Source organism: Mesoplodon densirostris, chromosome 8 (assembly GCF_025265405.1).
Source record: "Mesoplodon densirostris isolate mMesDen1 chromosome 8, mMesDen1 primary haplotype, whole genome shotgun sequence".
In the NCBI taxonomy this organism is placed as follows: Eukaryota; Metazoa; Chordata; class Mammalia; order Artiodactyla; family Ziphiidae; genus Mesoplodon; species Mesoplodon densirostris.
In genome coordinates this window covers 88,651,334-88,672,067 of record NC_082668.1, presented here as the reverse complement: position 1 = coordinate 88,672,067, position 20,734 = coordinate 88,651,334, and the positions used below count along the sequence as shown (strand labels likewise).

The window sequence follows — 20,734 nt, the reverse complement described above, 5'->3', positions numbered from 1 at the left end:
GTTCTCTACAATAAAGAAATATTGTGCTTTTCCTTTAATGGAATACATTCCAACCAGAGACTCTGGATTGTTCTTGCTACCTTTGTGAACTCTCTGAAAAATCACACATGATAAGGTTTATTTTGGTGTGTTTTACCAAACACGGTACATGCTATTTACAACTACAAAGTGGGCATCAGTTTTTCACTTAGACAATGAGTGCTGAGGGGGGCAAGAAGCATGTAACTGTTACTTCCTTCAAAATTTTAACTTAGATTAATGAAAATGTGAAAGAGAAGAAGAAAAGACCATGAATCAGGATTTCACCTACTTCTGGCTTTTGTCAAGCATGTCATCTACAAATCCAGGGGGAAAACTTTAGAAAACCAACCACTTACGGAAAAGGTTTCTATGTATTTACACAGGTTCAAAATGTATGAGAATGTTATCAGTATTCCACATAGATTTTAACTATTTAAGTTAAAATTTGGGTAGTGAGAACTATTTCAAAATCAAATTTAAAGGGCAAATACATTCAGAATGTTTGTAAGTATATATTTTGCTTCATAATTTCTGGTTCATTTACAGTTCATTCACTTACAAAAATAAACTGGAGTTCATATATAAAGTTCCTTTTATAATTTAGAGTCATCTAAGAAGTCTTACTGTAATATAAACCATAGGTTTATAAATAAATGGAACCAGTATCACTGTACACCATAAAAGACAAATATACATCTATAAGAAGGTTGAGGGGAAAAACCAAAGCTGAACAAATAAAAGGCAAACATTTTGTTTCAGTATACACAACGAACCTTCAGAAAACTGATATTTGAAAAAACACATTTATGTATATAAACATACCTTTAGGAGTATACATGCCTTGTTGCATAGAACCTCCAGGTTCAAAAACAGGAGCCTTAAAATCAGCTACAGCTGATAAAACTGATTCAAAGCTATAACTTCCTGGCATAATGCCACTTTTGGGATTTGGATTTTCTGGAATATGATGTATGTGTCAAGAAAAAAATTAATAACTAAAAGCCAGATATTTAAACTTACCAAGGTATTCTAGTTTCTAACTTCCTTTGCTAAAATATGCAGAGTAATTGGCTGTAATACATAAAGTCGGCCACAAGAGGGCTATATAATACAACAGTTCAATAATAACTTTTTATTAACTGTGAATTAAGATAGCTTAATCTAGAAGCCTACTAATAAATTACATGCTGAAGTAGTTCTGAAGTATATTTCCCCCCCAAAAAATGAATACACTTTCAGGAGATGAAAAAAAACCTTTTAAAATTAATCTCCATTTTCATCCTTTTGCAAATAAAGTTGTACTTTCCCTTAGAAAATCAAACACAGTATATTAAAAATCAGCCCAGATTTTTATAAGCAAAGATTATTTTTCCAAAAACACAAAATCTTCAAAATAAGAAGGAAAAAGATACTAAGCAAATTTTTTAAAAAGAAAACCACAAAGATTCTTTCCTCTTGGTTTCCACATTAAAGCTATATAATTCTTCTAAATTCAAAGTTACAGAGAATTGTTTTGCTCTTTTACAGCACTAATACACAGTATATAATGGCTGAATGAAATCATCAAACAGTATCAAGTTGTTGGCTGCCTAAGAAAATCTTCAAGGTTATCAAATAGGTATTTCTAATAGGAGCTATTTCACAAAATTTAGCCGATTATTTCAAACATAATCATAATGTACAAATTAAATTTAGTCAAAAATTCACAAATAAATTTTATCACAAAATAACATGATGATCTTTGTCTAAAATTTTATAAACAACAAATCAAAAAATTAAAAAGTGTCCATTGTATGCTCAGTCCTATACAGAGAACCATAAGTTTTTAAAGTCTGTAGACAGGGCTTCCCTGGTGGCGCAGTGGTTGAGAGTCCGCCTGCCAATGCAGGGGACGCGGGTTCGTGCCCTGGTCCGGGAAGATCCCACATGCCGCGGAGCGGTTGGGCCCGTGAGCCATGGCCGCTGAGCCTGCGCGTCCGGAGCCTGTGCTCCGCAACGGGAGAGACCACAACAGTGAGAGGCCCACGTACCACAAAAAAAAAACCAACGACAAACGGTTTGTAGACAACAGTCTTTGCCCTTAAAAATCTCTTGGTTTAAAACTGAATTCTAAGAAAAAAATCCTCAGAATGTTTAAAGCTCTGGTAATAATAATTATATAAGATATACCTCTAAATTTTAACCATGAATTCCAGCCTAGTAGACCTAGCTGCCTTTCACCAAGTGTCCAGCTCCCTTTCACTATTGTTGTCCTTAAAGGTCAGATCCTGGGGTGCCCAGAGCCACCAGTCCTGATGCCTAACCAAGGTCTAACAAGAGTACCCTGAGAGACGACAGAGGCAAAAAAATCTACCAGTGGTCTTGAACACAGAATTGAACAAACATTTGGAGTTTTTCTCCATATTATTTTTCAACTTCAAAAAAACCCATTTTAATCACAAAGTGATAGATCTCTAATCCATAAATACTACTTACAACTTAGATCCTGCAACTAACAGAAAATTAAACTTTTAAAAGGATATGAGGTCCAGCAATGAACTATGTGTTCTGTCATTCATACACAGCTGGGCTACCATCTCTGCTCTGAGAATCTCATCATCAGACATTCCTAAAATTAAAAATAGAATTAATAAATCTGAATATCTATATATTATAAAGAAACAACTTACCACACAATTTATTAAGCGTAAATACCAAAAATGAGATGCTTCCAAAATTAAAGAGCAAAGAATACAATGCCCCAATATAACTGCAGTTTAACTACCCCGATATTTGCAGTTCCCTTAAGGGGTTTTTTAAAGGATATTCTAAAAGGAGTGTCAACGGTAATACATCCTTTCCTTTTTTTCCATAAGCCAGTTAACTACCACAAGGAGAGGGGAGGAAAGGGAGGTTGATAGTTAATACGCAAGTATTTGTATTAGTGCTTTTTACCTAAATGTAAACGAAGACTCAAAAGAATCACAAGAAATGTAAGAGCGCCTTCTAACATGGATCTCTCATGCTCTGCATCAAGTACTGTGTTTTGATGTTGTGAAGCCATTGTCAACAAATCCACTACCTTAAATCTATTAAAAAAATATTTGAGACAGATTTTTTAAAGTTAAAACAAAATTAGTTTAAATTCCAAATACTTCCTAATACCTGTCTTAATAAAATTATGCTTACCTTTCAAAGACAGATGAAATAAAATAATCTGGATCAAGTCTAGATGCACAAACCTTTAAAAGACAAAAAATAAAACCCACAATCTTTATTTCTCAATATTCAGTTTTACTTCTTTTTTTCTTTTTCCAGCCACGCCACGCGGCTTGCAGGATCTTAGTCCCCCAACCAGGGATTGAACCCGGGCCACAGCAGGGAAAGCACCAAGTCTTAACCACTGGACCGCCACGGATTTCCCGTTTTACTTCTTGTGTTAATCATATTTTTTATTTTCTGTATCTTCTGATGTTCTGGCATCATCTAGAGGGGCCCTACAGACCAGGAGAGAAACTACCCTTCTAAAGGCTAGGCTAATTCCAAAAGACAGTAAACAGCTCACCTGGGAGTAAGTCTCTCATATGCAAGTCACTCATGCCCTTTATTTAACTCACATACCAAGCCAATATTCCCCCTGGCCCCCTGCCCAGGGCAGGTACCAGATAGCCTTTATGCCCCAGAGCCCACCAAGATTATTCAAACTAGCCAATCCTAAACTACTTCCCCTGCCCTGCCTTGCCGTTCCTATAGAAACCCCAATAAAGTTTCTGGTCTAGGATTTCCCCTCACTCCTCCTTCTGCCTCCTGACCAAAATCTAATGCTTCCCCTCTGGCCCTGCGTAGTATGGCATGCCCCCTTCCTTTGGAAATTATAAGTCATAAAATTCTTCTCTCAATAGCACTGACCTCTCCATGTCATCATTTAGTCACCTCTATAAATTAAAATCTCACAGGTACAAATGAGATACTTCTAAAGTACAACATCTGCATCATCAAGTTGGCTTACCTGTAATAGGTAAATGTCAGGATCAATCATGGAATTACAGAAATGAGACTGGACATAGGTCATGGCTTGTCCTTTGATTTGCAGACCATTTCTTACCCACATATTGCTATGGATTTCGGCAAGACTTGCCTAGTAAAACAAAAATTAAGTAAATTGGACAAAGAAGTCATCTAAAGTCAACCTTTATAAAATCCTGTTACAATAAACAATCATTTCAAAATATTTTATAACTTAATCACAGCATAAGCCTGACATTCTGTCCAATGTTTAAGATATTCAATTCAAATATATAATTTTAAATTTTATGATAATCATTGTATTTTATACAGTCCCTTCTTCTAGAGTTTATACATGAGTTAGTTTTCCATGATGACACCTAGATACATTTATAACAATATTCACTGAAATCTTTAATGAGGAATCACTGACGATTACATTTAACTTTTTCCTCTTCAAAAAAAAAAAATACATAATGCTTAAAGAAACACAGGAATAAGCATCAAACAAGCTAACCGTTCACCTTTCAACATCAATGAATATAATCTATGTCTTTAATTCACCCTAACTCAACCTTCAATCTATTCATTTTCTAAAATTTGGCAAGAGCAGATCAGATTAGAATAAATTTTCTTACTATATTAATATTTAATTCTTCATGTATTTATGTCCTGTATCAACTAAAACTAAGCACAGTCATAACTTCATCTCATTTGTTCCTAACTCCCACAGGTAAAGTTCAATAATGATTAACAAATCTAAAATTTCCAGGAAAAATAAACTGAAGTGCAAATCCCTCTAATGTATATAAAAGGTGGTCCACAAAATCAGTGTTAGAAATGAAAGAAACCACAGTGCATATGTAGGCTAACTCTTCTCTCTTTTCTCTCCTCTCACTTTATAGATGGGGAAACTAAGAATCAAGTAGGTGAATCACTCCAAACAACATAGACAATAAAATAGTGGTGGCACCAAGGCTAGAATTTGTTGGGTCTCCTGACTCCCAAAACAGTGCTGTAGTATGTTAAACCCCCCCATAAGTAAATATAGTGAAAAGAATTCCTGGGGAAATTATAACTAAATGTAAATCTCATTTAAAAAAAAAACAAAAAAAACCCAAAATATAATCCGGTAAAAATACAAAAATTAGGGGCTTCCCTGGTGGCGCGGTGGTTGAGAATCTACCTGCTAATGCAGGGGACACGGGTTCGAGCCCTGGTCTGGGAGGATCCCATGTGCCGTGGAGCAACTAGGCCCGTGAGCCACAACTACTGAGCCTGAGCGTCTGGAGCCTGTGCTCCGCAACAAGAGAGGCCACCATAGTGAGAGGCCCATGCACCACGATGAAGAGTGGCCCCCGCTTGCCACAACTAGAGAAAGCCCTCACGCAGAAACGAAGGCGCAACACAGCAAAAATAAATAAATTAATTAATTTAAAAAAAAAATACAAAAATTAATTTTTTTTAATTTCAAACATTTTGGCTATAAAACAATGATAAAGGCATACAAATAAAATAAAGGAAGAATCACTTAACCAAGGAATTCAAAACCTTTTAAAAGCCTGAAAACATACCTGAATTTGGAGTGGATGAATCATTAGTTTCATTAACATTTCCTGATCTGGTAAAACAGAATCCAAATCTAGTTCTTGACATTTCACAGCCTAAAAATTATGATAAAAAATGTTATTAATTCAATACGTAATTCCCAATATTCAAAAAACAAACAGAGTTGTTTAATGACACTCTTACCTTACTCAAAAACATAGCATAATAACGATGTAGTGGCAGATGAAAAGTGACTTGGTTAGGTGCTGGCTGCAAATAAACAAACAAAATCCACAAGTCAAAGAATCCTTTACCGAATTCAAAGAAGGTTTTAAAATGCTAAAACCACACTTTCACCTTGATTTATTCCCTATACTTTCTAATCAAAAAGTACAATTTTAGAAGTTATAGCTTAAAAACCCACTGTAGATAAAATTATTCCATTTTAAATGTAAATTCCTTAAAGGCAGAAACTGTATACTCCTCAGTGTTGAATCCTCTGAAGCATCTGAACAAGGGATGGAATAGATTTCCCTTTACAGTAGGCCATTTCAGAATCTTCAAATGCATGCATACCAAACATGACGATAGTAACAAGAACAATAATTACAGCTAACATTCACTAAGCACTTACTATGTGCCGGTCACTGTGCTAATAAGCACTTCATTCAGATTTAATTTAATCCTAGGAGAACCCAATGGGGTAGAAACTGAATATTCCATTTTATAAATAGGGAAATTCAAGTTTAAAAAACTTAAGTAACTTCCTAAAGTTAACAAGTAGTGAAATGAAAAGCTAGCCTGAACTCCGCTGTTATATTCAGAACAGTAAGAGGCTCTGACTACAGCCCTAAACTGAGGTGCAGTTAAAAGGCTTACCTAGTTGGGTGAGATGCTCCCCATATCAGTGGTGAACACACAGTTTCTATAGGAAAGCTTAGTACAGTATACATCAAAGACCTTTGGTATCCTTGTGAATATTATAAAAACTGTATTTTAAATCTGTGACTCCCATGGGTCACGCTATCACTACAGGGACAAAGTACAACACAGTTGTCCTTCTCAAACAGACAAGAAAAATTAAAAGGTATTATTTGCTTTTAATGCTTCTGTAAGTTTTTAGTAAAGTTTTCTCCTGTTAAAAAGTTTTACCCAAAACACTCAAATACCAGTATAGAGTTATAAAGATGTGCAATATGTCCCCATCCCTAAAACAGTTTTTTCCAAAACCGATATGAGAAAAAGATCTTCCTCAACATGTGAATAAATGTCTAAAGAAAGTTGTTCTAACAAATAAACATTTGGCTTCCATAAAAAGGAAGGAATTTCTGACACATGCTGCAATATGGATGAACCTTCAAGACATTATCCTAAGTGAAATAAGCCAGTCACAAAAATAGATACACTGTATGATTCCACTTATATGAGGTACTTACAGTACCTTATAGAGACATGAAGTATAATGATGTTAGAGGCTGGTGGGAAGGGAAAATGGGGAGTTTATTGGGTATAGAGTTTCAGTTTTGCAAAACAAAAAGTTCTGGAGGTTGGGTGCACAACAATGTGAATACACTACTGAACTGTATATTTTAAAAAAGGTTAATAAGATGGTAAATTTTATTTTATGTGCATTTTACCACAATCAAAAATAAAACTAAAACAAGTTTGCCTTCCATTACTATAATCATTTTAGTAACATAACTATACTAACTAGCTAAATCAGAATCTCCTTCCATTTCCTTCTAAGGCAGGCGTCAAGAACAGTGGTTAAGAGCAGACTCTTAAACACTGGATTCGCAGGAGTTCAAATCCTGATTCTGCCACCTACAGCTGTAAAACTGTGAGCAAGGGGCTTCCCTGGTGGCGCAGTGGTTGAGAGTCCGCCTGCCGATGCAGGGGACACGGGTTCGTGCCCCGGTCCGGGAAGATCCCACATGCCGCAGAGCAGCTGGGCCCGTGAGCCATGGCCACTGGGCCTGCGCGTCCGGAGCCTGTGCTCCGCAACGGGAGAGGCCACAGCAGTGAGAGGCCCGCGTACCGCAAAAAAAAAAAAAAAAAACAAAACTGTGAGCAAGTTACTTAACTTCTCTGTGTCTAAGTTGCCTGACCTGTAAAGTGGAGATAATAAGCAGTTGGATGGCTGTGAGGATCAAGTAAGAGAACATAGTACCCAACACACATTTCTATTAATTACTAAGCCATAGACTCTATCTTGTCTTTTAAGGCTTGAACATATGCTAAACACACATTCTTCTACAGTGTTATATTCCATAATCCCCTCTTGTACAACGTCACAAATTAGTCACTTGAAAAACTCTTTTTCCACTCCTTCCATATATACTGAGGTGGTCCTCAGATTCCATTCTTAGCTTTCTACTCTTCTCATTCTAGGTGACTTTATCCAGTTCATAGCGTCAACTGCCAATCCAAGATGACTCCCAAATCTCAGCAGAAATCTCACTCCTGAACTCCAAACCCTACATTCAAGTGTTTACTGAACATCAACATTTAATATCCCGTGGGGACCACAAATACACTGTGTCCAAACCAAACTCAGCATCTTTGCCCTAAAACTCAATCCTCCTCAATGTTTCTTCTCCAAATTCCCAGTAATACAAATCTGAAATGTAGACTGCTTCCTTCTCTCAAACCTCCTACCTTTCATAAGGCACCAAAGTGTGTCTGATTTTCTAAATACCTCTTAACTTTACTTCCTCCTCTCTTTCCATACTGCCCCTAACTAACCTTAGCTCTGGCCCTCAACATTTAGTGCCTAGATTTCCGTGCTAGCCTTTGCTACTTCTATTCTTACCCTCTGTAAGAAACTTTCTGTGGTATCTGCCTAGCTCACAACCTTCCCCATCTTCTCAGAATGTCCCTTCCTACACCACTTCCAAATACACACACACAGGGACTGGAGCCTGACAGTCAAGTTCAGTAGCCACATCTGACTGGATCAGGGCAGGAGATACCTCACCCATCGTGGGCAATGAGGTTCTCTCTTCACTTGAAAATTGAACTAGATTTAAAGACATCTGCAGACAGTCTTGGAGTATGGCTGAAACTGCAATATTAGGCAACTGTAGGAAGGTAATATTTAAAACCATATAGGCAAAAAAGCACAAAAAACCAATCTACAGAAAGGGAAGAAAAAATGAGGCAGAAAGGCCAAAGCAAAAGCAAGAGACAGGAGTTCCTGTTCAGCTTTCCACTCAGTTCCTGAAGTCCAAGTGCCATAAGATCCCTGAAAGACCTCTCTGTACTCATAATAAATTATTCCTCCTTTAAATTAGGCTGCCTCAAAAATGTTTTTTTCCGGGCTTCCCTGGTGGCGCAGTGGTTGAGAGTCCGCCTGCCGATGCAGGGGACATGGGTTCGTGCCCCGGTCCGGGAAGATCCCACATGCTGCGGAGCGGCTGGGCCCGTGAGCCATGGCTGCTGAGCCTGCGCATCTGGAGCCTGTGCTCTGCAACGGGAGAGGCCACAACAGTGAGAGGCCCGCGTACAGCAAAAAAAAAAAAAAAAAAAAAAAAAGTTTTTTTCCTTGTATTCAAAAGAACCTTAATTAGTACATCTATTTAAACCTTGATATATTGCCAGGAGGTGGTCTTACCAAAACATTAATTTAACCTTGTACTTCTCCATTCATCATCTTATTTTTTATTATTATTTTTTTTTGTGGTACGCGGGCCTCTCACTGTTGTGGCCTCTCCTGTTGCGGAGCACAGGCTCCGGACGCGCAGGCTCAGCAGCCATGGCTCACGGGCCCAGTCGCTCCGCGGCATGTGGGATCTTCCCGGACCGGGGCACGAACCCGTGTCCCCTGCATCGGCAGGCGGACTCTCAACCACTGCGCCACCAGGGAAGCCCCATTCATCATCTTTTAATGGCTCCTTATAGTTTTAACTTCCTTTAACCTTCTGACTCTTGAGAGACAGGGCTTACCTCTCCAGCCTCATCTCCTGTCATATAAACTCATGCACCATAGGTAGTGCCTTTGTATATGCCTTTCCCTCTGCCTCAAATACTATACATCCTTGCTCCCACTGGATTAACATACCTTTAAGACTTTGCTGAAGTGACATTTCTGCTAGGAAGCTTTTCCTGAGTCCCTCAGGGTAAATCAGATGCTCCACTCTATTCTCCTCCATAGCACCTTGGTCACAACTTTACAGAAGCCCTCTGATCAAATTAGCCATTATTTGTCTTCCATTTCCTTAAATTAGGCACCGTTTCATCACTGTATCCCCAGTGTTTAGAACACAGTAAACATTCGATAAATATTTGCTGGATGAACACATGTTCTACTTCCATCTTATAAGAGATGACTCTAATCAAACCACTCTGCTATATACTCATAAATGTTGCTCTGCTACATGCTCATAAATGATATTCAGTATTTGAGGATTCTTAAATGGCCTGTACTTTGGGAAAATTTATTCCATCCTGTGTTTCTAAGTGACTGTTTGATTTGCCTTAATCCAGTTCAAAAAAATATTATTTGCTTATTCTGTGCTGGATTACTGCGATAACTTCTGACCTCCACTCTCAAGGCTGAAAGAGGAACAAATATTTATCACACATGAAATATGTGCCTCTTAGTCAGTCCTCATTGGCTAATATTATTATCTTAAATAAACAGATGAGAAGGTGGACCCGGCAATGTTTTAAAAAAAAAACAAAAACTGTCCAAGACCAAGATCACATAGTGTCCACTCAGGTATGCCTGACTCTAAAGCTCCTTCCACTGCCAAAGCCAGTACAGTTGAAATACGACCAGACAAGAAGTTGAGAGACATGGGATCTGGACCCAGAAATACCAGGAGTTTGCTATACAACTAGAGGCAAGTCATTTAGTATCTCTGCATCTCCATTTTACATTTGAAAAAAAGGGAGTGATAATAATATCTTCCCTACTTCACAGGGTTGTTTTGAGAAACAAACATATCAAAGCACTTTAAGAAAGAAGAAACTTTTAAAAATCGTAAAGGATATATTGGTTGATTCCTTAAATTCTGTACTTATTTTCTTTTCTATTAAAAATCTATATAAATTTTTGCAACATTTGGGACTTCCCTGGTGGTCCAGTGGTTAAGACTCCATGCTCCCAATGCAGGGGGCCCAGGTTCAATCTGTGGTCAGGGAACTAGATCTCACATGCCACAACTAAAGATCCCACAGGTCACAACGAAGATCCCACATGCTGCAACTAAGACCCAGCGCAGCCAAATAAATATTTAAAAAAAAATTTTTTACAACATTCAATATCTTCCTAAAATATTTCTGTGTTAAAAACAAATATACTGGGGTTTCCCTGGTGGCACAGTGGTTAAGAATCCGCCTGCCAATGCAGAGGACACGGGTTCAAGCCCTGGTCCGGGAAGATCCCACATGCCGTGGAGCAACTAAGCCCGTGCGCTACAACTACTGAGCCTGTGTTCTAGAGCCCACGAGCCACAACTACTGAGCCCACACACCAGAACCACAGAAGCCCACGCACCTAGAGCCCGTGCTCCGCAATGAGAGAAGCCACCGCAATGAGAAGCTCGTGCAACACAACGAAGAGTAGCCCCTGCTCACCACAACCAGAGAAAGCCTGCGCGCAGCAACGAAGACCCAACACAGCCAAAAATTAATTAATTAAAAAATATATGTGTGTGTGTATATATATACACATATATGTGTGTGTATATATATACACACACACACTATTTCCTTGAATTCAGCTGCTCTGTATACTATGCTTGATTCTAACTATCCGTAAATCCACCCCAAGTTCAACCGTGGATTAATTTCATGTCAAATACTACCTAACCCTCTGTGTGTAATAATAATTTTCCCCTAGTTCAATCTTCCTGTTGTCTTAGTGATGCCACCATTTCAACAATAATTCCTAAAGTTTCAAATACTAATGAGAATTGGACTGAGAGAAGCTTCAGCTGAAGCCCCAGCTGAAGGACTAATCCTCGATGGGGTGAAGAAATAGTGAAGCAGGTTAAAAGCAGGATGGAGCTCTGTGGAGAATGGAGAATGTTTTCTTTAAAGACTGACTCATTACCATTTATATAAACAAAGCTTAAGCTTAAGTACCAACATTTAGACAAGAAAAGAATCGGTGATTTGGTGAAGGCAGAATCAGAATCCAAATGGACAAAATGGCCAGGTTGAAGGCTAAAGGCAGGCACAAATATTGGAGGAGGAGTAATCAGGGATGGAAGACAAATTAGTTTGAGGCAGGAAGGATGAGAGTTAAAGATAGTAGGAGGCTCTTCCCTTCATAAATAATTCAGTCCTAAAGCCACTGGCGGGGAGGTGTTAAGAGGCAAAATAAACCATCTATAGGTGAGGAGCCTGAAAAGGGATATCAGAGCCCAGGGTGAGGAGGACAACTGTGTGTGCTGGGGCAGGGTGGGGGGAAATGTCAGTGGCTTTCCAGGGTGAAGAGCATCTACACAGAAGTGGGGTGTGGCCTGGCATACGGAGTCAGGGCATCCACGCAGCAGCCCAGTATACTATGTCAGAGCCAATCAGGGTGAGGAGAGTGGGGACTGACCAGGGATGAGAAGCCAGAACCTGACAGAGGTAAAGGGGGCAATGACACAGGGTGCCAGCCTGGAATAAGGAATCAAAATTCAAGCAAGGTGAGGAGATTATCCACAGGTGAAAAGGACCCAGTATGGGGCATCAAAGCCAAAGCAGGATAAGGAGGGCAGCCAGAATGAAGAAATGCCTGGTGTGGGAATTCAAAGCACACATAGGGCGAGAAGGATTCTTCACAGAAGGGTAGCCCAAGGTGGGGAGTTGGAGTCCATATGTAGGACAGGGTGGGGGACAGAATGCAGGGAGAAGAGGGCATCCATGTAGGGAAAAGGGAGGCAACTGATATGAGAAATTGGTTCTATATAAGAGGACTGGTCAAAGAAATAAATATATTAAGGATAATGGAAGCCAGGTTTCTCACTGTTAGAGAAAACTAGAATAAGTCCTGTGCTATACTGGAATATAAAGTATCAGCTAGAACTCACAGCTTTCAATATATATAATAGAGAAATAAATATAGATGCAGATATGTACATCTATATACATAAATGCATACATATATTCTGAACCTCTGTTCACTGAGAAGGCCTGGAAGCAGTTAATACCTCGATAGCAGTGAGCCCACCAAGCATCCAGATCTTGCTTTCTCAATACTGTTTTCTACTAAAAGTAACAAAAGATCCTTAAAAAAATGACTGATTCCAGGGGTAGAATAGGGAAAATATAAGGTGAGCCTGAAACATCTTGTTGAGCCACTGAGAACAGAAGTGCTCAAAGAATAACGGGACAAGTCAAAAGAACACAGAAACCTGCTTGAAGGGGCTCTCACTGGCCACATCTGAAACAATCTGAGCATCAAATAATAGTAGTATTGGACTATAACCCAGTGAATAAAAGAAACTATGAATCTCCACAGCAGAAAATTAGTGAATGAACTAAAAATTAGATGAGAAAACAGATGTATTTAAATAGCCTTAAAGCACGTCCTCACAAAATACTTTATTAATTACGATGAGAAAAAGGGTAACTTTATGGTAAAGAAGTCTGGCTGGTACCACCCTAATCAAATGAACAAAGAGAATATCATCAGTAATAGGACAAACAAAGATCATAAACCCCTAAAGAGGGTGCAATGAAAAGACTGCAACATCACTTCTGTAATATTCCTGCAAAAGATGCATAATCTGAACCTACTCATAAGAAAACCCAAATTGAGGGGTGTTCTACAAAAATAACTGAGCTGTATTCTTCACAACATTATTGCCCTGAAAGGCAAAGAATGAGAAATCATTCCAGGAGACTAGAGACATGATAACTAAATGCAACATGTGACTCTAAATAGGATCCTTTTGCTATAAAGGGCAATCAATGGACAATTTGTAAAACATGAATGAGTTCTAAGATTTACATAGTAATAATATAATAAAGTTAATTTCCTAATTTTTATGGTTGTCTCTGTTTATATAAGAAAGAGAATGTCCTGGCTTATAGGAAATGGATACTAAAGTATTTGGGAGTCATGGGCATCAAGCTAACATGTTAACTCTCAAATAGTTCAAGAAAAAGTTCTTTGTACTCTACTTCCAACTTTTCAATAAGTTTATGACTGGGTAAAACAAAAATTTTTTAAGGAAAATAAATAAATAAAAGCCCCTCCTCTCCACGCCCCGGCCTAAGACACCAGGAGTTGCATCTGCCCAGAGTTCAGAAATCAGATAAGGAGTGCTCTTCCTTCCACATCTGGCAAATTTTGACCCCACTTCATAAGAGGAATAAAAGGGGCTTCTGATAGGAAACTTGGCTGACTAATTAACAGCAAGCCCTTATTTAATTCTTCTCAGTTCATTATCAACAACAATCATCCTTACTCAGCCATAAAAAGAAACGAAACTGAGTTACTGTGGATGGACCAGGGCCTGTCATACAGAGTGAGGTAAATCAGAAAGAGGAAAACAAATATCGTATGCTAACACATATAAATGGAATCAAAAAAAAAAAAAAAAAGGTTCTGAAGAAACTAGGGGCAGGACAGGAATAAAGACACAGATGTAGAGAATGGACTTGAGGACACAGGGAGGGGGAAGGGTAAGCTGGGACGAAATGAGAGAGTGGCATGGACATATATACACTACCAAGTGTAAAATAGATAGCTAGTGGGAAGCAGCCGCATAGCACAGGGAGATCAGCTCGGTGCTCTGTGACCACCTAGAGGGGTGGGATAGGGAGGGTGGGAGGCAGGGAGATGCAAGAGGGAGGAGACACAGGGATATATGTATATGTATAGCTGATTTACTTTGTTGTAAAGCAGAAACTAACACACCATTGTAAAGCAATTATACTCCAATAAAGATGTTAAAAAACAAACAAACAATCATCTTTATTCATGCCCAGAGGAGAACACTGACAAATTAATAAAGTTGTGATACCCTTTCCATCCATCTCCCCTATTCTGTTCACATTTGCACTGTCACTTTTATCTCTTTGAATGAACTCCTGAGAAATATACATTTAATAACATTAAAAAAATTATGCCCTTCTCTAGGAAATAAGCAAATAGTTAATGTACTGTAGAATCTCCTAAGTGTCAAACAACTGGTCTCTTACTTCTCCTTTTTTAAAGCCTAGTGATTTTATGTTTATTCCAACACCTTTCCCTTATCCCATGAAAAGATATTCATTATTTTCAATGTTAAATGAGATCTAACACTTTTCTTAAATGCTTTTACGTATATCAAAAATATACATACCTCATCTACGAAGTTAATAGCCTCAAACCAGTCTTGAAGAGCTTCAAGGCAGTATCTCACAACATTTCGGGTATATTCTTGAGTTTCCTAAAATAATAAGTTATATAAGTTTACAGTATATAAATATATATATGTTCAACTTCAAAGTATATGCAATATATAAAAAGTTGTGTGCATTGTACATATAATGGAAAAATATACATATTTTCAAAATAACCACATTTGTCATTTCAAGGAATCATCCTTTCACAAACTAATAGTAACAACCAGTGACAGTTATGAAAATGAACTAACCTGAAATGAGTCAAAGGTGAAATAAATATATGTGATGTAAACTGGGTTCCATTTCAAAAGATCTTAAAAAATATAAGTTCCCTACTGTTATTAATGGGTAGAGTTTCTTTTGGGATGATAAAAAAGTTCCAGAAATGGATAGTGGTGATGGCTGCAAAACATTGAGAATGTATTTAATGTCATTGAATTGCATACCTAAAAATGGTTAAAGTGTTAAAAAATTTATCTTATATATATTTTGCCACAGTAAAAAAAAAAGAGGGCAGAACATATGAGTACTGTAAGCAGCCTGTGAATATCTTAGCTTGTAACAGAATCTAAAAGAAGGATAAATAAGAATGTGCCACTTAAAATAAAGGTATTGTGAAAAACTGTAATGTCTTATGGAGAAATTGATCCAGTGAAATAGGCAAGTATTAAGTTAAATGGAAAAATAAATCGTGATAGCCTCTCTTTAAAAAAATAGGCAAAGGGGCTTCCCTGGTGGCACAATGGTTGAGAGTCCGCCTGCCGATGCAGGGGACGTGGGTTCATGCCCCGATCCGGGAGGATCCCACATGCCGCGGAGCGGCTGGGCCCGTGAGCCATGGCCGCTGGACCTGTGCGTCCGGAGCCTGTGCTCCGCAACGGGAGAGGCCACGGCAGTGAGAGGCCCGCGTACTGCAAAAAAAAAAAAAAAAACTACAAGCCTCACATCCATATCTAAAAATAGCATCTCTAGGGACTTCCCTGGAGGTCCAGCGGTTAAGACTCTGTGCTTTCCTACCAAACGTAAGGTAGATAGCTAGTGGGAAGCAGCCGCATAGCACAGGGAGATCAGCTCGGTGCTTTGTGACCGCCTGGAGGGGTGGGATAGGGAGGGTGGGAGGGAGACGCAAGAGGGAGGGGATATGGAAACACATGTATATGTATAACTGATTCATTATGTTATAAAGCAGAAACTAACACACCATTGTTAAGCAATTACAGTCCAATAAAGATGTAAAAAAAAAAAAAAGACTGTGCTTTCACTGCCAAGGATGTGGGCTTGATCCCTAGTGGGGAAACTAAGATCCTGCAAGCCAAGGGATGTGGCCCAAAATTAATTAGTTAATTAATTAATATAGCATCTCTTATAAAGTAGATATTATCATCCCTTTCTTTCAGAGATTTACTTCTCCTTCACCCAGCTCAGTCTCCATATCCTGTTAATTCTTCCTCAATATTGTCATGTAGGTTCACTTCCATTTCCTCCTATTTCTGGTATCATTCAGATAAAATATCACTTAACTAGTTTCCCTGCCAACAGTCTCACCCTGTTTTAATCTATCCTATATGAGATTTATCCTTCTCAAAATATTATTTTATACATTCTGTTCCCTATCTCTTACTGAAGAAAACGTAATGACACTTTAAGTTACCATAAATAATGTGTCATAACCAAACTAAAGTTGTAGATAACTCATGTATAAAGAAACATTTAAAATCAAATGTTTTCCTATTTAATCAAAGGTTTGAGTAAAGGGACACCACTATATCCTCTTTACACAAGTGTAAACTGATAAACTCTTCTGGAGAACAATTTGAAAAGTAGATATATCAAGAGTCTTCAAAAAGGTGACCAATTAATTCCATTCCTAAATACAGCATACTTAATAATCATGTTCAGATCATCTCTCCCACCTCCCCATCACTATCATACCCACCTCCCAAAATTCAGTATGCATGACTTACTAGTTTTATGACCTTGAGGAAATTACTTGAATTTTATGAGTTTCAGTTTCTCCATACGTAAAAATGGGCATAATACTACCTACCTCCTAGTACTGTTATGAAGAAGCAAATGAAATAATGTACATAAAATGCTCTATGTCACAGTCTAGCACTATATCTGACAAGTACTACTTAAGCGCGCCAAAGATTCACGGCCAGGCTTAACTTCTGTCAAGCCTGCAGTAACGGAAAGTTGCCACTAGATGGAGACTTTACAGCTTATTTGTTCTGTTCAGAAAGCAAAAATTAGTAAAATTCTAGAAATGTGCCATCCCTTTATCCAAGCTATCTGTTATTAATCTAGTATAACTTGTTTAACTATCCCTTAGCATTTTCAAGAACCAAATAGCATATAGGGCAATCAGACAAAGAAAGTAAGCTATCAGGTGAAGTTCCTTTTTTCTATTGCTAATCCTTTAGTTTTATATTTTATAATTAGAGAACACAAACATAAAGCAATAGCTTTGTTTTACTTAAAATAATAGTCTTTCTTCTAGTTTACATTTCTAAAACCTGACAACACTGCTGCTAAAAAGCTCTAGACAGTCTTGCTTAAGAGACAATTATAGCAAAGTGGTAAAGAGCACTGGTTCTGAAATCAGATGGATTTGTTTTCAAACTCACGCTTCCACCTGCAGCTGTGTAAATGTGAGCAAATTACTTAACCTCTGAAAGAAAGGGATGATACTATCTACTTTATGAGATGTTATGAAGATTAGATACGAACATAATGTAAGCAATATAATGTAAAGAACAATGTCTGGCATAGTGTAGGCTCTCATCAAGAGAACGTCTTATCTAGGAACTAGATGCTCCTTTAGCTAAGCAACTACTCTCAGATACTACCAGAACAATATGAGCTCGTTTTCTCTCTGTTGTCTTCACTTCTTAGATTAAGAAAACCATAACACATTGTAATCCTGGCCTTCCAAACTGAAAAATAAACTACTGCCTGAAAACAATGATTTCTCATTATCACATAAACATAGCCCTGGCCTTATAATCCAAAATCATCCTAAACACAGTTGTCAGAATAATCCTCCTAAAATACTGACCTTTTCATATCAACATCGTATCAATCCTCCCTCCTAAATCACCATCTTTTCTGTTGGCTTATATGATGTTGCATTCTTCTGGTTTTTCTCCTCTCCCTCTCTGATGTCTAAATGTTAGTTTTTTCTTCAAGGTCCGTTTCTCTTCTCCCCCTATTTGATGTGATCCCACCCCCTGGCAATAAATGCCATTTTTATTCCCAAGGGTCTAAAATTTATAACCCTAGTCCAGATCTCTCTTTTGAGCACAAAACTCATATATCCAACTGACTATTCACTATTTCCACTTGGATGTTTCAGAGGCATCTCAAACTTAACATATCTAAAACTAACTCTGATCTCTCTAAACCTTTTCTATCGATCTTTTTCACCTCTGTAAAATTACCTCCATACATAGTTACCCAAAAATCTATTTCACTCATCAATAACACACAATCCATCACCAAGGCTTTTAGTTCTACCTTCAAAATACATCTTCAATATCCAAAATGCACCTTTAATGCACCCTGAACTTCAAACCTGAATTTCCTAGATTATTATCACAGCATCTTAATTGGTCTATTTGCTACTAGTCACGATGCTCCCCACGCTCCCCTCAATCCAGTCTTTCCAGCAAACAGAATGATCTTTTAAATGTAAATCTGATCACATCAAACCCCTACTTTAAAATATTCACTGGCTTGTCCTTAAAATTAAATCTAAGGCTCATTAACATGTTCTATAAGAACCTGCATAAATAATACAATCCCTGCCTATCTCTCCAACTCCATCTTGTTCTGTGGCTCCAGTCACAAACTCCTTAAAATGACCAATCACTTTCTTACTGGAGGTAGGTTATTCCATACTATCTCCCCTATTCCCACCACTAACCCCGCTTTTATACTTCATATAGCTGGCTTCTTCATTCTTCAGAAAGGCCTTCCCTGATCCTCAAACGTAACCAGCCTCCACACTCATTACTCTCATAGCAATCTGATATTTTCCTGTAGAACACTTACAAAAGCTTACAAAATAAACCTGTGTGCTTACTTACTTAATGTCTATCTCTCCTATTAGACTGCTCCATGAGAACAAAAACCACATCTATTTGGTTTAACACCAAAAACCCGAGCATCTAGGTAGCATCTGGCATAGAATAGCATTCAACAGATACTTTTTTGAATGAATGAAGAAACGAATCTCATATTAGATGACAGTTTTTTTGATAAATGCTACAACGGAGATTAAATGAGGTACTATAAAAACAGAGACTGGAATCATAAATATGAAAGAATTTAAATGAGCAGATTACATATCAGCTGAGTCTTATGAGTACAGTTTTTGAAGAGCTCACACTAATTGTTCTTCATTCCAGTTAGAATTGCTGCCGAAGTCCTACTGCACATCAAACAAACCCAAATCTCTGACAGTGAGACTCAGGCACATGTATTTTGCAAGCTTCCCAGATGATTCTCACATAAGAGAAGCACTGGACTAAGCAGGAAGAATGAGCTCATTTGTCAGAAAAGGGACTAACTTGAACAAAACCACTGGAATCAAGAAAGGAATTGCATGTTGAGGAATGGTAATCAATCCAATGAAGGCATGGAGGTAGAGGGGGTATAGGAAGGTGAATTACGATAAACAAGTTGAGGGCAAATTGTAGAAGGTCTTAAATGCCTCTATAGGAAATATGGACATTATCCTATAGACATAAGAACTTGAATGATTTTTAAGCAAAGGAGAGATAAGCACAGAGCTTAGCAGTAACCGGTATTAGGAAAAATTACAGTAGGAAGAATCTAGAGGCAGGAAAACCAGTTAAGAAACAACCCAGATTTTAAAAATATAAAGAAATAAATTAGGACAGAGGAAAGAAGTGGTAGCGAGACATTTCTGGTATAAGAGAAAATTCACGGTATCTGATTATAGCTTGAACACAGCTGGTACAGCAAGGGGAGGTTTCTATATTGGATAACTGCATCATTTAAAACACCATACATAAAATGACATAAAAAACACAGCACAGATGTTTTTAAATAGTTTAGGAACCTGAGAAAATTCATGTACCTATAAGGAGATCTACATGAATAACCAGAGCTGTTGTGAACTTCAACCTGGCTAGACTGTAACAAAGTTATGAAGCATCTGCATTTAGAGAAAGCTGGAGTCATGAGAGAAAAAAGAAATCCTCAGACACCAAGTGGGGAAAGTGGCGGGCGGTGGTGGTGGTGGGATGAACTGGGAGATTGGGATTGACATATATACACTGATATGTATAAAATAGATAACTAATAAGAACCTGCTGTATGAAAAAATAAATAAAATAAAATTCAAAAAAAAAAAAGAAAATAGAGATCCACTTAAAGGAACACATACATTTAAAGAATATATGTAAGAGAGTCTCATAATAACCCTGTGAGGAAGAGCAGGCTTTGCTGTCCCATTTCTATTTTGTTTCCTTTAGTTTTTTAAAAGAAAAGGAGAAAGACTGAGAAGTTCAAATAGTTTTAAGTGAGTTGACCAAGTCACCTAAGTCAATAGAGGCAAAGCCAAGACCACTATAAAATCTTGTGCAGCATGCTTATTGGTACAGGCTAGCAGGTTGGACTTCATTGGATCCATACAGCAAAATCTTAGTCAAGTCCTTAGTTTAGTAGGGTCAGGAGATAACAAACTGTCCAAGGATTCTGGAGACCCATCAAACGCATACTTTAAAATGCAAAGGTAAAATATATATTTGTACAGAAAGACATAAATGCATGCAATTATAAGCAAGCATTTCTTAACCAATCATAAGAATTTATGTTGTTGCTA

General features: G+C 37.8%; 1 protein-coding gene across 3 annotated transcripts in view; it reads right to left on the bottom strand.

Annotated features, from left to right (window-relative positions):
* Positions 1-20,734, bottom strand: part of UBR3 (ubiquitin protein ligase E3 component n-recognin 3) — a 227,624-nt gene that overhangs the window by 120,577 nt on the left and 86,313 nt on the right. For all 3 annotated transcript variants that reach the window (XM_060106288.1, XM_060106291.1, XM_060106290.1), the window contains exons 11-18: positions 14,841-14,927; positions 5,758-5,823; positions 5,580-5,669; positions 4,010-4,138; positions 3,190-3,242; positions 2,956-3,089; positions 2,544-2,629; positions 844-985 (exon numbers count right to left, since the gene is read on the bottom strand). In XM_060106288.1, coding sequence (XP_059962271.1) covers positions 844-985; positions 2,544-2,629; positions 2,956-3,089; positions 3,190-3,242; positions 4,010-4,138; positions 5,580-5,669; positions 5,758-5,823; positions 14,841-14,927 — 787 coding nt within the window. The remainder of the gene's footprint in view (positions 1-843; positions 986-2,543; positions 2,630-2,955; positions 3,090-3,189; positions 3,243-4,009; positions 4,139-5,579; positions 5,670-5,757; positions 5,824-14,840; positions 14,928-20,734) is intronic.